The sequence below is a fragment of the Thamnophis elegans genome, chromosome 1 (assembly GCF_009769535.1).
Source record: "Thamnophis elegans isolate rThaEle1 chromosome 1, rThaEle1.pri, whole genome shotgun sequence".
Classification (NCBI taxonomy): domain Eukaryota; kingdom Metazoa; phylum Chordata; class Lepidosauria; order Squamata; family Colubridae; genus Thamnophis; species Thamnophis elegans.
The window spans coordinates 90327528-90346005 of NC_045541.1; the positions used below are offsets into that span (position 1 = coordinate 90327528).

At 33.8% G+C, this 18478-nt stretch overlaps 1 protein-coding gene across 1 annotated transcript in view; it reads right to left on the reverse strand.

Annotated features, from left to right (window-relative positions):
• The window catches only part of LOC116518963 (spondin-1), a 340455-nt gene that overhangs the window by 194840 nt on the left and 127137 nt on the right, over positions 1 to 18478 (reverse strand). Inside the window, exon 6 of the mRNA XM_032232542.1 lies at positions 15467 to 15615. Within this exon, the coding sequence (XP_032088433.1) occupies positions 15467 to 15615 (149 nt within the window). The remainder of the gene's footprint in view (positions 1 to 15466; positions 15616 to 18478) is intronic.

Below are 18478 nucleotides of genomic sequence, written 5' to 3' on the forward strand. Positions count from 1 at the left end.
CACTTACATATAGAATTTTTGAGTAGGCATCAATTGTATAAAAATCAGAATGCAAGTAACATTCTCTGGTTGATGAAAGACAAAAGTTCCCAGCTGCCTTTAAATCATAGTCCATTACCTATTTCTTGTTTGACCTATATTTTCTTGGCCTTCCTTCTTGTTGAGTTTCTCCTGAACTCATTAAGATAAAATATCTTACAAAGATATTTTCATAACTTGATATGAATATATTCCTCATTCTCCAATGGTTCCAAGATATTCCTAACCATCAGGATTGAGATTAATGGATTACTTTTTTCTCTCTCTCTTTTCCTCTCCAGGGCCACACATGTATCTGTCTTGAAATAAATATGGACACATTCTTAGCAGAGTGAGAATATAACTGATTTAAACTCTTCTTTCTATACATATAAAACCGCAAAGTGACATTCCATCAGATTAGGATTTGACAGCAATTCCATGGTTGATTGGCAAGCATTTCCAGTGCTTAATCCTACAACAATAGAAACCAGAAAAACAACAAATAGGATTTTGTGTATTTGAGTGCAAAGCCACTTGTGAACAACTGCTTTTCTACTGAACCCAAATTCTTGAGCTCAGCATCTTTAGACAGGCACTTTATTCCTTAACTCTTTCATTTTCATCAAGCCCCCCCAAACATATCTTAAAAATCTTGAAAAAAGGACACTGTCTTATAAATTGATCACAAAATAGATCTTGTAAACCTATCCTTTACTTGCCAATGTAGCATTAGTTTACATGCTTCTGAAATTAAAGCTTTAGGATTAAAGCACTTAAAAAGTTAAGTCTCTAGCAATAAACTTTTAAATTTATATTGCTTATTTATATAGTTTATCCTATGGCCAATATCAAAAATGATTTTAAAAAATTCCACTTTCTTTTTTTTTTTTTTTTTTTACAAAGTTTAAAACATTCCTCAATTATCCCTGATTTTAAGGGCTGGATAATGCAACCTTTTAAATTCTTGGTGTGATTTCCATATACCACAATACGTATTGTAAAATAACTATTTTCCCAATCAATCTGTGTATGAAAATAGAAACCATAACATGTAAAAAACCCTGGTCTAACCCATTTTTGCAATCTGCTTTTTGATTGGAGAATGCAGTGGAAAACTAATTAAAAAACAGTTTGTGTGTGTGTGTGTGTGTGTGTGTGTGTGTGTGTTTTGATATTTTCAGATATTTAGTTGTTTTACTAGCCCGAACATGAGTTCTCCCTGGCTGAGAAATTTATTCAGACCTATTATGCTCTCCCACTACCAATTAGAGACTATACTAACCACTGAACCAATTTTAAGTTTATCGATTGGAAGATGCAATTGCTCTGGCTGACAAAGTAAAACCCACAACACAAAGGTTATGCTCTATAAAGAACAGAAGTTTGCCTGGAATTAATTAGGCTCCTTCTATTACTGGAATCACAATAATAAATAAAGGGAAAATGTAGCTCCTTGCTCTTTTGAAGGAAAAAATAATAATGCACACATGTATACATAAGCAACAATAGAAAATGCCACATGATACGGCAACAAGGAAAATATTTTGTTTTAGAACTTAGATTGTCATTTAGACAACCGTTGGGGGTGGTTCCAATTTGCAGACTCTCCAGCCCACACAATCTTTTATAGATAAAATAATGGTGGTTGGCATGCTGATAAGCAAAGCACCAGCCTCTACAATTATCCTTATATCCAAGTATGTGCTGGATCCCAAAGGCTTTCTTAGAAATGAATATGATAGATGGCTGGAGCCCAATACTTTTGTCTTGAAAGGGCCCCTCAGCAACAGAAGCGAGATAAACCCATAGGCACAGTGTGGAGTATTCTGTAAACAAAATAGCATTTTGCCGAGTTGAAGCTTGGAAACTCATTATGCCCCTCAGTGGCAATTACTTTGCAAAAGGAGCAGCCTACCCAGCAGCAACTTTTTCAAAAACCCACATAACATTGCTGAAATTCCCACCAGCTGCACAAAGCTGGGATATCTCTCTTTTTTAAAGGGAGGGAGATCTTTTTAAAAAAAATTAATGAATTGATTTTATCTTAGAAGGCACACTATTTCCTTATAACCAAAGAATTCCTCATACACCTAAGTTTATTTAATATCTGTATTTAAATCAGCCAAACTCTCAAAACAGGAACATTTAGAGGGCTGGGTGTAAGAAAAACATCGGGAATCCATAAGATAGCCTTTATTGTCATTTTTTACTGTGAGCACACTGGCACACATTAAAAATGAAATTCTGTTACCTGCTCTCAAAAGAAAGCACATATTTACCTTTATCCATACATAACACACATGTACACATGCTATATACATACATATCAGGGGTGGCATGCGCAGAACTAAAATAAAAGATGGTGACGGTGGCGACCAGGGAACCGGTTCAGGGACATGGCCAGCCTGGGTCACTACCAGTTCTGCACCCCAGGCCAGCATGACAATACTGGTTTGGCCGAACTGGACTAAACCGGTAGGAACCTACCTCTGAGATAGATATAGATATAGATGTAGATATAAATAGAGATAGAGATAGAGATAGAGATAGAGATATACATACATACATACATACATACATACATACATACATACATACATACACACACACACACACACACACACACATACCTACACCCATAAACACACACACACACACACACACACACTAATTGCTGTCCAATTTGAATAATAGTGGAAAGAGGAAACTTGATGTTATATGAAACAAAACTGTGACTGAATCTAGATGTTCTGCTTTGGATACCACAAAGCCTCTTCCCAGAAGGGTAACAAGGAAAACAGGTCATGAAGAGAATGTGTAGCATCCCAGAAAATACTGCAGACATGGCTAAAGTAGTTCTTCCACTGAGCCATGGTGGCACAATGTTTAAAATGCAGTACTGCAGGCTAATTTTGCCAACTGCCAGAAATTCAATTCTGACCTGCTCAAGGTTGATCTAGCTTTCCATTCTTCTGAGGTAAAATGATGACCCAGATTGTTGGGGCAATATACTGACTCTGTAAGCCACTTACAGAGAGGGCCGTAAGCACTATGATGCAATATATAAGTTTGAGTGCTATTCCTACTCCTAAATAAACACCAATTAATGTGGTCTTCACCCATGCCAACAAGCAAGGAGAATGTGCAGAAGGGCTTCAGACCTCATGGGCCTTTATTTATTTGTCAAACTAATTTACTGCCTATTTCACCATGTGGCTACTCTAGGCAGTTTACAACAATAAAAAGCAAGAAATGAAAAGAAGTTTAAACAAATAATAAAACAATAAAATAAACAATAAAAATAAAACAAAGAGAAAACATCAATATGATAACAGAAGATCGATGGGTGGAGAATAGAGAATGAGGGGGGAGGTGAAGTCTGTCATCAATCCACAGCCACCTCCAGCTGGATGAAGACCATTGGGTCCCTCAAAGTGTTACCTTTTGACAACTGAAACAGATTGTATTAGGGAAAAGTTATTAACAATATGCACATGACTTTTTACATGGATTTTAAAAGGCATTATAAAGAAGCCATCAGCTTTAATTTTGAGATCTGCCAAAATGTACTTATATGATTATTTCTTTCTGATTCTTACTATGAATTTGGGATATACATGTGTCTCCTTCACTTCTATCATATGAAATATTTCAATATATAATTGGTTGTAACTACAAATTTTGACAGGGAAAATGCTGATTTGACACACCATGAACTTTGTACTTGGTTTATAACAAATTTTATTGGTTTCCCTCAGAAATTGGGAAGAATTGCAGTCATGGCTTATAGAAGAGCAATAACAAGTTACTTGCCTCATTAATTATTGTTTCACACAACAGCCAAGACTCTAGGATGAAGAAATGAAGATTTTCTTTCCGCTGCTCATGATATTCTGATCATTGCCAGAAATGACTGAGGAATGGCCAAGAGAATTTTCACACTCTGTGTATCATAGCTAATTAAATCATTTCCGATCATTTGGTAAATTTTGCAAACATTTGAGTGCTGCAAAGTCACATGGGATGTGAGTATATAACAAAAAAAAGAAAAGGAAACAATTGATAAGGAAAACAAAACACAGTTTCATTGTTTATAAGATGTTCCATGGATAGTGCAAATGTTGCTTATTATATAAATCAAGCACAGCTTGCATGCTAGACATTTATTTATTTATATCCTGCCTTCATTATATGTGTTATAATAACTCAAGATGGTGAACATACCTAATACTCCTTCCTCCTCCTATTTTCCATACAACAGCAACACTATGAGATGGGTTGGGCTAAGAATGATTAGCCCAAAGTCACCCAGCTGGCTTTCACATCTTTCATTTGCTTTTATATTATAACTATGGAGATGTAACTGATTAATTAGTTAATTAATCAATTCTGTACATCAGAATTAATTTAAGCTTTCTCGGTGCTTCTACTGTACATCCTACTTCCATTCCTCCAGGAAAAGAAATCTGGAAGAATATGTGGAATACTTCTAAAGGAGTATTGCTTGATGCCTCAATGCATAGTGAATATTAATAGCCAGTTGGTATAGTGGTTAGGGGTGTCAGTCTAGAACCTGGGATATTGTCAATTCTAATCCTGCCTTAGGGACAAAGCCAGCTAGGTAACTTTGGACTAGTCACTTTCTCTCAGCCCTAGGAGGAAGGTAATGACAATTTGTTCTGAAAAACCTTGTCAAGAAAATTAAGGACTATAAGGCAATCATCAAGAATGACTCAGAGACACACACACACAAACAAAAAAAATTAAAAAGTACATAGAAACATCCATATAAAACCATCACATTTTAAAATATTCGATGATAGTCAAATCTGAAAGAGAAAAGCTAAAGACCAACATTTTGGTTTCAAAACTGTTCATCTCACAGCATAATCTTTATAACCCTTCAGATTTGTTTCTTAAAAAAAAAAGAATCAACACAATTCCAGGAAAAGAAAGGCACAACTGCTTTAAGAAGTTGCAAACAGACACTCTCAGGATTCTACACAGTCTTATTATAGTGCCACTACACTGATTAAAAAGTTGATTAGAATCGTGTGACTGCTTTCACACTTTTACAAGATGGATTTTTATAATTTCTAATCCAAAATTGCACAATACTGTATGTAATTTCATTCGCAGAGCCACTCTAGTCGCAATATATGAAGCCTGATTTGTCGATGCTTCCCTGAATGAGAACATAAATAGATTAAATTACACCAGGCCTACAACTTTACTGAGCACTTAGGAAAATCTGCTGTAGAATCCAAAGTGAACAAACAGCTCAATTTTTTCTACCTCAAAATTCTTTGAACTGGGCATGCCCAGATATGACCTTTCTCAGGATAGTCTCAGCAGTGGTCATGCTGGCATTCAGAACTCTGGGAACTGAAGTTCATAATTCTGGAAGATTCTCTGGATGGAGAAAATCATCCCACCTTTTAAACCAACAGGTAGAAGGAATTATTATTTTGCCTCATGAATACTTTCACCAAGGAGTCCATATTCCCAAAAGATCCAGTTGCATGAAAGGTCCTAATATTTTACTTTTAACAAACTGATCAGATTCTTTGAGAAATATAGCAACATTAGAAGATATCACACAGAGTTTGGCTTAACTCTCACCATATATTGGCAACTTTAAGGGATTCTGAAGCATAAAAATATTTATCTGAACCTGGCAATGATATTTTGCCTGCCAATCTTGGGTTCATTGCATCAAAATGAAATTCGGTATTTTAAAAGGTAGCAATTTTCAACAAGGATTCCTGTTTTACAGTGCAAATTGGTGGAGACTTTTCAAGAAAACTAGAAAAATAATGAAGGCTTTGATTCCTGTCCAACTGTTCTCCAAGTTTCCAGTCTCCTATCTAGTATACTCATTTATGCTACATAAACAGATAAAGTCCACTTGCTTCTCTATAACAACGTTCAATATAATTTTTTTCATTCCCCCTCAGTCACTGTACATAATAAGATAGGTTGGGGGGGGGGCTCCTTTCATTTCAACCTGGTTCACCTGAAAGGCTTCAATGCCATACCTACTTTTCTGAGAATAAATCCAACTGCCATACCTACTTTTCATCCAATAAATCAGTGGGACTTTAAAATTAACATACTTGTCTCTCTTTCAATCATACACCTTGGTTAGCATGAAACTTTGCAAAATGTCTCCTGGTGGTACCGTTTCTGCACCAGTGCTTCAATTTGGCTTACATTGTCCCAGGGCAAACTGAAATGTATGTTCATATAGCAAGATGTCCAGTACGATCCCACAGAGTTGGCCTCCTTAGGATGCCGTCGGCCAGGCAGTGTTGGTTAGCGACCCCCAGGGAGAAAGCCTTCTCTGTGAGAGCGCCTTCCCTTTGGAATGAGCTGCCCCCGGAGCTTCGCATAATCCCCGACCTCTGGTCCTTCCGGCGTACCCTAAAAAGTTGACTTTTTTAGCAAGCCAGTCTGGCCTGAATAGAATAAATTAAATTATTAATTTAAATTGTTAATTTTAATTTAATCCTAAATTTGATTTAAATTGTCAATTGAAGGTTATTGGATTTCCTATTTAATCTTTTTAAACTTTTGTCATATGTGTTTTTATGTTGTATGCCGCCCTGAGTCCTTTGGGAGAAGGACAGCATATAAGTCCAATAAAACCAAACCAAGATGTGTTCAACTGGTTTTCCTGCTGCCACCACCTCATATCATCCCAGAAAGTATTAAAAGTATTTGTGTTAATTGCATGAGACATTCCTGATCCAAATCATACATTTTGTTTTAAGTAAGAAAATTTTATGGAGGCTAAACACAATGTACGGTAATTAGGTAAAGGTTCCCCAGCACATGTGTGCTAGTCATTTTCTGGCTCTGGGGGCAATGCTCATCTCCATTTCTAAGCCTAAGAACCAGCGCTGTCTGAAGACGTCTCCATGGTCATGTGGCCAGCATGACTCAACACCGAAGGCGCATGGAGCACTGTTACCTTTTCACCAAAGTGGTCCCTATTTTTCTACTTGCATTTTTTACGTGCTTTCAAACTGCTAGGTTGGCAGAAGCTGGGACAAGTAATGGGAGCTCACCCCGTTAGGCGGTGCTAGGGATCTGAACTGCTGAACTGCCTTCTGATCAACAAAGTGTCTTAGCCACTGAGCCACCAGTGGCTTACATCCTTAGTAATACAGTAATTATTGAGGGCTATTTTTCTTAAGGGACTAGAAAGAGCTGAGATGAGCTTGGGCAAATGCAATATATTCAGGAAGTTTCTAATTTTACAATATCTGTCCCCTTCATGCTGCAGCTGGATTTAAATTCTTGTAAGTTTTGTGCAACTATATTGTGTCTTAACTATATCCAGGTTGTAATCAATGAAGTTTCACAACTGAAGCCAATGAGAGTGTTTCAAATATCAGGAAGACACCTGGTACTTGAGAATAAAAGCTTAAAATAGAACAAGCCTTTTGGGAAAAGATTAAAGAGAATTGCAGCACCTCTCCCTATTATTTTACTATTCAGCCTACTTCAGAATAGAATGTGACAAGTATTCGTCTCCTAAAACTTGCTGCAATATCATATTAAGGACCACATTAAGGATCAAGCACAATGTAGTTCTTCCACATACATAATTTTAAAATAAGAAGAAAAATGAACTAATCATATGCATAATGTGATTGCTAAAGCCAGCTAAATGTTCTTAATTGAGGATAGAGGAATAGATAGCAAATCTTGATTATCAACAGGTAATGTTCATCATTCTCCATTAGAGGGCATTATATTAATTGAATCATTAAGTAAAATCTCCTTCAAATAAAATTCAATTCCTGGGGTCTTCATGAACACAATAATGTAGCTTTCTTGATAGCAATATGGAAGTGATTTTACTGATTTTCTTTCCCCAAATGTTCAAGTCTGGAAGTTTTACATCCAAGTATTTATGGGTTGTTCTGCTTCCTATCTATCAATTTCTTAGGACTATGTGGGATAGTACTTTTTAGGACACTAAAAAGGTAGATGGTCTAATGGAAAACAGATTGTTCATCTTCCTCAAGAGGAACTACTTTCTGCCAAAACAAGCCATAATCAGACACCACCATTTTTCACAATATAAACAATGAAATCCCAACCATTCTGTGTTTCCTAGTATATGTACAAGCAAAAAAAAAATAAATAATGTGTGACAACCACACATGGCAGGATTTACGAATAAAATATTTACTACATTTTAAGCAGCTCAATTGTTTCTGTTTAAGTAAGCTAAATACTGGTTTGTGGATTCATTTCAACTCAATTCATTGTTGGTATGCCTTGAAATACATAAGTTAATTCCATGTAATGATTAGTACCTTTATGAAGCTAACCCAAGAGATCCTAAATATGTGCTTGATTTCTCAAGTATTCATCATATGACAATATGGAAACCAAGTAAATAAGGGACGAATTACTAATGTTCAGATTCTGCATTGGAAAAAGAGAATTATTACTTGTTTCATTTGCTTTCCATACCTCCACAATCATCTTGCCCTCAGCTGTGTATGTACACTTAAAACATCTCCAGTAGAATGCATTTAAAATTAAAAAGTATTCAACCAATTTTAAACTAAAATGAGGCAATATATATTTATATAATATATCAATGATGTGAGCCCGCTAAATAAAGGAGCTCAATTTTAATCTGTTTCCAATGTTAACAAGATTGGGCCATTTTTAATGGCCAGGGGATGCCATTTCATAATAAAGGGATCATACAGAGAACCCTCCCCTTTATTTTATATTATTTTCATACTAGGATGTGCCAAAGCATGCTACTGCATATTGTGCATTCCTTTTTAAAACAGTAAAAAACACAATTGTCAACAACTTTTTCTTCTTTTTACCCCTTAGTTTACTTTATCATTATACCTGATGAAGATTTCTTTGTAAAAATCTAATATGCATTTTGGCTCAATATATTCTGGAATTCATTTATCTAGTTGACCTAACTTTATGGGAATCAATTTGAGATTTTATCCCAGTACAATTCTAGCTTTTTAGCCATGATTTTATTTTTGCAACATGTGTTCCATTATTTTTGATATTGACAAGGGATGTTTTGAGGGAGGAAATGACTAAATGATTAAATATAGAACATAATGTACAGTCTATCCTGTAGCAGCTAGAAAACTGAGATCTACAAGAATATGCAATATGCAGAAAATGAAGTGAATTTGCAATAATTTGCAGTTTTTTAACAAAATAATGCTGAAAAGAAATATTTCTCTTTTGATAATTTATTGAAATAAAGGTAGGTTTGGGGAAAACCAGAATGGGAAGAGTGGTTAGATATTTGAACAGAACCAACCAACCAACCAACCAACCTTCCTTCCTTCCTTCCTTCCTTCCTTCCTTCCTTCCTTCCTTCCCATAAATCAGTATTTGGCAACATTTTTTGGATTATATCTCAGGGTCGCCTCATACAGCAAAATGGATAGCAAGTAAATTTAATAATAACAGCTTGTAGATTTCTATCAATAAAATTAAAACATCCTATAATCTTGATGTCTGCTCATCACAAATTAGTCTTAGCAACCTTAAAATGTACATTTGGAAAGTATAATTATTTAACAGTACAGATGCATGTCAAAAGGGAAAGGACATGAAACTTCCCATAGCTATTAAATGTGATGCTACAGAATATAAACAGATATGTGTCACAGTCGCTAAATTTTCAAGGAAAAGTTCATTTGTGAACTAGGTTGCAGTGTAGCTATGTATAAGTAATACATATCTAGAATACGAATTCTAAAAACTTGCATTCTCATAGTTTACAAATCAAAACTGAAACACCAGACAAAGGCTGTTGCGATGAAAGTTAAAGAAACCTTTAATTAATATTGCAAGGCATTAATCTTCAATCAATAACAAGCAGTCTAATTAATCATGCAAGCACTTTTTCAAAGAAAATAAAATTAAAATGTCCTCAAAACCTTAGGTTTTTGTGTGAAACAAAATAAACAGAAAGCATTATACCTTTCCAACAATACCATTATCAGAAGCAGAGATAAAAAATAACCCCACCAAATGTGTTAATGCTGATTATAAGAAAATACCAAACTATACACAGAAAAGAATTATCCAATAATTTTTAAAATATAACAGAAGTGGAAAAATAAACTGTAAATGATTCTATAGGAAGTTATTTAAACTTGTTATTTAAACAATTCAATCTTAAATACATTTACTCAAAACAAAAACAAACAAAAAATTAGTGGACCTTACTTCCAGGAAAGTGTGTACAAACCTCATAATTGTCTTATATTTCATTTATATTCAAAAGTTTTTTTAAAGAAATTTAAATCATACTTTTCATTTTCAACCTCCTACTTGAAAAGAATAATTTGGAATGATAAATTGGTATATAGTTGATGTTTCCTTTCCTACATATCCCATAAAGTGCATAATTAGCAAACAATTTGCATAGCAAATTGTGTCTAGACTTTATTGTGACTGAAACTTGAAAAAGGTACTTTCCATATTTTTATATCTCCACACTACACCTTAAAACAATTTTGTGAGATAATCCAGAGATGTAAATGAAGAAACTTATATGTGTCTTTTAAAAATACAATAAATTAATAATACATTTTAATGCTAATTGCATATGACAAGACTGAGAAATCTTACACAACAGTATAATATTCAAAGTTGGGTTTATAAAGCAGAAAAGAATCTGTTATTCTCACTTCATTTATTTGCTTGTTTGCTTATATTTATTTTATGTGACTACATTCTATATGGATTTATAGAAGCATAAAAATGAAAAGTTACATTCCATAACAGAAAAATAGAATAACACAGAAATAATTATCCTTTAAACTGTCATATTTTATAAATTATGTTAATCTGAAATAATGATAATAAGCTTTATAGCCCTTGACTTAAGACCACAATTGAATCCAAAATTTTTGTTGCTAAGCGAGACAATTGTTAAGTGAGTTTTGCCCCAGTTTACAATCTTTTTGGCACAGTTGTTAAGTGAATCACTGCAGCAGTTAAATTAGTAACATAGCTGCAAAGTGAATCTGTTTTCCCCATTGATTCTCTTTGTCAGAAGTTTGCAAAATGTGATCACATGACCCAGCAACACAGTAACCACCATAAATATGAATCAGTTGCCAAGCATGTCAATTTTGATCATGTGACCAGGGGGATGATTCAATGGTCATAAGTGTGAAAAATGGTCATAGGTCATTTTTTTCAATACTGTAGTAATTTTGGACAGACACTAAATGAACTGTTGTAAGTCAATAATTATCTGTACTTTTTATACCTAACAACTGTTCTTCTCTATCAAACAAACAATGGGTCTAGTCCAGTTTTTTCTTTCTTTTCCAGAATACTCAATGCAAAGGACAAAGAGGGTGTGTTAGCTTTCTCTTCCCCTTATTCTCTAACCATCATAGAAATTAACTAAAGTATATTTTCCTATTTACAGCTGATCAGCTGCAGTCCTAGCCAGAAATCCCAATTTAGAAGATAGTTGGGAATGTAATATATATGTGCTAAACATTGATTTATCCATATATTTCCATGCTGGTGATACAAGTGTATATTGGCTTTATTGATTACTGAGCTACAGTTATAAATATAAGCAGTCTCTGTCTCTAAACTCATTCCTAATTTAAAATCTAATCTATTTTACCAAGCTTATATTCATTTTCTATGACAGAGAGAGAGAGAGAGAGAGAGACAGACAGACAGACAGACAGACAGACAGACACAGACACAGACACAGACACAGACACAGACACAGACACAGAGAGATACAGAGAGACACACACACACAGAGAGACAGAGAGAACTCAAACTCTGATTAAGGGTATTATATATTCAGCAATTACTCATCCAAAATGTAAAATTATGTCAGTCTAGAGAAGCTGAATGGATGGCATATTTGAGTTCCAGGTCACTAACTCCATCACACATAAATATCTTGTGGCAATGCTTGTGATCAAAGTAAAAAATGTAAAATGAAAATATACAATAAAGGTGTATTTTTCTCTGATAAAATGAAAGTTACTTGAAGATTCCACTTTTCTGCCTAAATAACTATGAACATTTGATAAGAAAGATGAAAACTTAATTTAATACAAATAATTAATCAAAAATGTAAAGAACTACTGAAAAAAATTACAATTATCTTAAAACAAATAAAATAAAACATAACCTGCATATTTTGATAAGATCCATTTAAGATTCTCGAAGATTCTGGAAATAAAACAAGACAATGGTTCAAAACCAGCCCACCATTATATATTTGGGGTATGCATTTTTGCTACAAAAACTGCTCTCTTGGGTAAAACAGACAGGAAATATGATTAGATAAGCGAAATCTACTTTATTAGCCTATATTAACAGAACCTTGCAAGTCTAAAAGCACAAACTTCTTACCGCCTTTTTTAACCATGATCAATTAGGATGAGTTCTTCCTAATTTTCTTTTTCTGACTGCTAAGCAACTATAGGGTTCTCCTGCAGCCCTTTTGTTCCTAAGCAGATTTTTTTTCCTTCGTCCTCCAAGATCATCCACACACTCCACTACAGAAATACATGAGAATTGATTAGGAAAGACTGTGTAGCTATATAGTTAAGCTGTAGGCAACCAATTTAAGGTTAACATCTTTCCCCATGTATTTCTCATCCAATTTGGTCAAACATGGTGGACATGCTTCATGTCCCATCAACTAAAGAATGCCAGTTACTGCTGTGTTGCCCATTATATGGACAATCCTCAAAGACTTACCAGAAAGGGACCTTGCTGTCCTTTCACAAAGTCCTAAAGACCCAGGCTCACAACTGTGTGCAGACACTCATTTCATAGCTATATCAATGATGATGGGATATTAAATATTTTTGGCTATGTATTTTAATTTTTATGTTATTGATGTTGTTTTGATTTTATTTTAATTTTGTTGTCTGCCCAAAGCTACCTACTGAGCTGGGCAGCCATACAAATTGAATAAACAAATATACAAACCAACCACGAACCCCTCCAACCACCAGTTTTGCAGTTCCTAAATTAAAATGAAATGCCCTCCAAGGTACTAAGGAAATAGACCACAAAGTAAAGTAAAACCATAAAGCCAAAAGGCCATTATCACTACCAGGAGAAAAAAGATACAAGGGGATAATAAAAAAAGAAAAGAGAAACAGAGTCATCTAATGGAAATGGCAGCACTTTCAGCAGGACAGAGAAATCAAATAAAAATCATGGTCTCTAAAATCGAGTACTATAAATTCAAAATGAGACTCCAAAGCCAAGGCAAGTAAACCACTACAATCATACCCACAGAAAGTAATTCATAAATCAGAGTCCTGAAGCCAGAAATTTTTTTACCATTTGTATTCAAAGACAGGCTGCCTTGGATCCTGGTGACAACCCCCACGATTAGTAGTGATTGCTGCAGAGTTGACTTTGAAATATCGAACACCTAATAATTAATGAAATATGATCCTTCTCCATGCTTTCTTGCTCTGCCAAATGATAACCGGCAGAATGAAGCAAGTATAGGAGACCTTCAAGTCTGGTACTATACAGTACTCAACATTGGGCAAATGGAAAGAAAAAAAGAGAATGAAGATACTGAGATGCTATTCTAAATGTTGCTACACATCCTCTTTATTTTCTGGTTAAATAGAGTTCATGTTATGTACCTGAGGACAATGAAAACAAAAATCATACTAGAAGCACTGTATCTCACTTTAATAGAAATGTAGCATCCAGCATTGACATTTTTCCTGCTTAGCTGAGCTGTCTTGGAGAAGACCAAAAAAATTCAATTATTCATTCATTTCACATTGGATACATAAAATGAATGCCTATTTAAATTCACTCCAGAAAGTTTTAGTTCAGGATGCATTTAGCAATAAAATCTTTGTATAGCCTGAGGGAATACTCCAATCTCTGGTCCCTGAAACACAGACCAACACTCTTTAAAGACACACACATAGACAAAAAGCCACAAATGCATCTCAAATATCAGAATTTAGCCTTTAGGTGAAGATTGCCTTCAACTGCGTGCAGATTTTGCTACTCTGCCATTTTCTGATCACCCATCCTTTATCTTCATTTTTACTATAATCCAACAAATTATTTTCCTGATATATTCCTTTGCTGTTATCAGAACACCACATTCAAAATATGATATTTATAAATTTATTTACAGATTACAGATTAAAATGTACATCTCCTTTTACTTATGCCTTTAATAGACTTTAATATTTTTGTGGCCCCTTAGTCTGCAGGATAAAAATCAATTGATGTGACCTCTTTCCCAACATTGCTTTTTAGGAAAATATTTTCAAAAATGTGGTACCCACACCTAAAAGGTAGAAGAGAAAATGTATGGATGCTCTAGGATGTTTTTCCGAGCATATGCATTCTCAAAATATGAAATTCAAATGCAGTTTAAATATAAATGTTTAATTACTATTGCTGTATCCTTCAAATAGGAAACACAATAAATATATGCAAAGGGTATATATGCCACTTCCAACTATGTTAGTGTTAAGAATACTGTAATATGAATATTTGGAGCTTGAGGAAAAACTGGCTAAAGTCAAATCTGATGTAAATTTCATCATGCATACAACTGAATCAACCACATTTCTTTCTGGTTCAATGGAGATTATTAGCGACAATAAAGTTTAGCAAGTAAACACTGTATGATTTTTTTTCCTAGACAGACTTTTTTTCATAAATGTATGCTCTATATCTTAAAGGCAGAATTAATTGCTCAACAGAAAGCAGTTTGAAAACTCTTTTGAAGCTAAATGGAACTGAAATCCTAGATAAAATGTAGAAAAGATCTTGTCATTTAGATGAAATCTGATACTTCAACCAGTTCAGCCTAAAATAATTGTTGCTATTAATTCCCTTCAGATATGATACCATACTAGAAAATAATATGAGAATTTAAGATTACAGTATTGATTGCAAACTTCTCCCACGCCCTGCACACCATCTGCCATCACATTTGTTTTTGTTTCCCTACAGAACCTCCCTTCAATATGAGATGGTATGGTCACTCACTTGTGATGATTTTTCTCTGGGCATTTTGTAAATGCTTAAGTTAATTCACACATTGATGTCAGGGGAAAAAAAGCAAAGCTAAAGATGTTATATAGAAACTCCTAACTTAAACATACAGATAAATTCTGTGGTTCAATGTTGCATTATGAACATAATAAATTAGAATGTGGCCTAAAGAGACTATTTAATTACATGTTACATGTTAAAATCCTGTAATTAACTTAGAAAACTGTAATTAACTTAGTTAAAATTTCCTGGAATAGATACTGGCAATCTTCATAACAAAATATCTCAATTCTTCTCCTTTAATTACTTTAATATTGCTGCCAATCTGTTTTTTTAACGAGTCACAATCCCTTTTCTTGTTTTAATAGATTATATGATATATTACCTGTTGCCTAATTTCTTCTTCCATTTTAACTGGGGATCCCAGCTCTGCAACTTGCTTCACCCCTTCACTTGCATATCCTCCATATTCCCAAAGAACATAGTTTTTGGAATGAGATCCACCAATAATCGCAGACCAGTGGTTGGCTCGTCCTTTAAAAAGAGAAAGAATCTTTTAAGTGTCTATGAAAAAGTGTGCAGTATATTGATAAATGCTATTGCTTCATCTACATTTGCAGGATTCCTTTCTGAAGACCCTTCCTAGAAAAATGGTTCTGTTTTTATTGACATTGTTTAAACTTAAGTCTTTTAAGAAATTGTTGTTAAATTTCTATCTGTACTTTTAACATTGACAACTTCATACAGAGTAAAGCTTCCAAAAATGCTACTATTTGAAACTACCAAAGAAAAGAATCAGGTATTTTTAAATATAAAGGGATTTTATGATTTAATAATTTAAATATTTTTCTCATTGTTACAAGCAGGTTACATTTTTTTAAAAATCAAATGTGAAAAGGTTAATTTATAAGGATAAGTAATACTAGTCACAATAGCAACTTCAACGTTTCTTATGTGTAAGACATTATTTGTTGTACTGGCTTACTTATGAACCGAAAGGAAGTCAGTGTATATACTGGAGAAACATGCAATTCCTGGTACTGGAAAAGATAAAAGAAAAGTCAGCACCTTGGACAGCATAATACACTCTCTTTTAACTAGAAGACTTACTGCACCAACAAATGTCAGGCAAATGAGGCTATAAGGAACATAATTTCTGACGATTACTCACTCCAATCCTTGAAGAATCATCAATCATTTCTAAATCTTCACAACGTTGCTTCTTCAGAGTGAAGAAGCCACATCAGGTTTATCCTCTAAGATTGTAATCAGACTATATTTTAATGTTGGAAAATTGTAGATTCAGATAATGAGTAACGTTCTTGAGTAGGATAGCATGTTATTTAGGGATGCAAATTAATTTGATAAACTAATGTGAAAGAAAGATACTCCTGATCTAAACAGGGTAGTCCTGTTCAGTTAGCTGGGTCCTTGCTTTGAGTACTCTCAATTTAAATTATCACCTTACTTCTATTCAGGAAGCAAGCAAAAATGAGATAACTTGCTCAGAAAGATCAGAAATTTAATGATCCATTTCTAAATATCATTAGGAAAAATTATGGATAAAGATATAATAAGAGACAGACTACTGGCAGACAAATGTGTCTAAAGATAAAGAATATAAGTGGAAGTATCAAGACTGCTGCAGAGACTCTAATTGTTGCCTAGGGTTTTATGAATATTTTATCTATAAAAGTATTTTAGCTATTATTTTCGAAATACCCCCATGCAAATAATTTAGAATGAAATTGTCCTAACCTCTTATCATTGTTCTTGTTATATATGAAAGCTGTAGACCTAAAATGCAGAACTTTCTTATGACTATCTTTATGCAGAATATTGCTTAAGAGCAGGGGTTTGAACATGACAAATCATGAGTTGAATGCATTCAACCTCTTATAATATGAAAAGGTTTTTATATTTAAGTATTCATTCCCAAATGAAATCTAGGAAAATTAATGGGAGAGGGAACAAATTAATATTGTGTATATTCATGCATGCAGTCTGTAAGTAAGTGTTTACAAGTATGCAGTCTATTTGTCAATGTGGAAATCAGTTTCACTGAGATCACTGCAAGCTAATTTCTATTAAACTTGCTTAGGATTCAGACATTGTCTTTCTTGCAAGTGCTTTCTAGTTATTTCAGTGAAATGTACTACCAAATCAGTATGTGAAATGTTAAAGCCTCAAGCAAGTAAAATGCTGTTTTATGATGAAATGTCTATGCGATCTACTGAAAGGCTCAGAAAGATTTTCAAAGTATAGATTGGAGTTTATCTCAAATTGCCATGTACACATTGTAATAAATGTTTCAACTGTATTTACAGTATTTTGTCAGAAGCATGAGAGAAATGTGTTTTATAAATATATTTCAGAGTCTGTCAAGACCAGAATTTAAAAGTTTTATGTGTATTAAAATGCACTTTCAACAAGGAGCTAGGAATAAAAAGTCTGTATGTAATGTAGAGAAAGACATCAGCAGTGTCAATACTTACATTGTTATATATAAATTACTTATATTACTAGTATCAAAGGGGAAAAAATAAGCAAAATTTTCTTTAAATTCTCTTTTTGATTTTCATAGAGATCTAATAAATCAGCATTTTTGGTCAAATTATATTCTCAGTAAGAAAGAAAATTGTTCCTTACAAAAAGCCAGGCCAATTTTTACCAATATTTCTACAAAATGCTGCATCTTCTGAAATTAACATGGCAAATGAAATATCATTCGATAAATAACAACATGAAATAGGTTTATAGAAGCCATCCAAGTGAAAACCTATTAGGATGTTTCAGAAGAACTCTGATGATGAACATTTCACAATACTCCACAGTCCAAAGTGAATATGGTTTTGCTTCACTCAATGTTTTCATATCCTCTACACAAGAAACAGGCCATTTTGACAGGTACATTTCATTTTTAAACATAAAGTATCTTGATAGGAAGAAAACTTTCTGGCCTCCCAGGAATTTATAGTTACAATTTGCAGTTTGTTGCTCTGTGGGAGATAATGCTATCTCCGTTAGTATCAAAAATTTTGGCAAAACTCCCATGTCAGAACAACTGTAAAGCAAAGGGAATGATTCTTGTTATGGCAGTGCCAAGATTCAAAAATAGCCATATTTATGAAGTGAACCTGCATAGGAATGCAGACAAATTAAAAAATGGTTGTATTTTCTGGCATGTTTTATATCACTATTGTAGTTTAACAATATTTAATCATTTCTTATGGCCTGACAATTGCGTAAAAATTATTATAACCTCTACATGATTATTTATCACTTCTAATTCTCAAGTATACAAAGGGCTTTTGAAGGGATATTTCTTTCATCTTGTGATGTAGTCGTACATCATTTCATTTTCAATTGGGAAAGATTCCAGAAAATAATTTTCCTG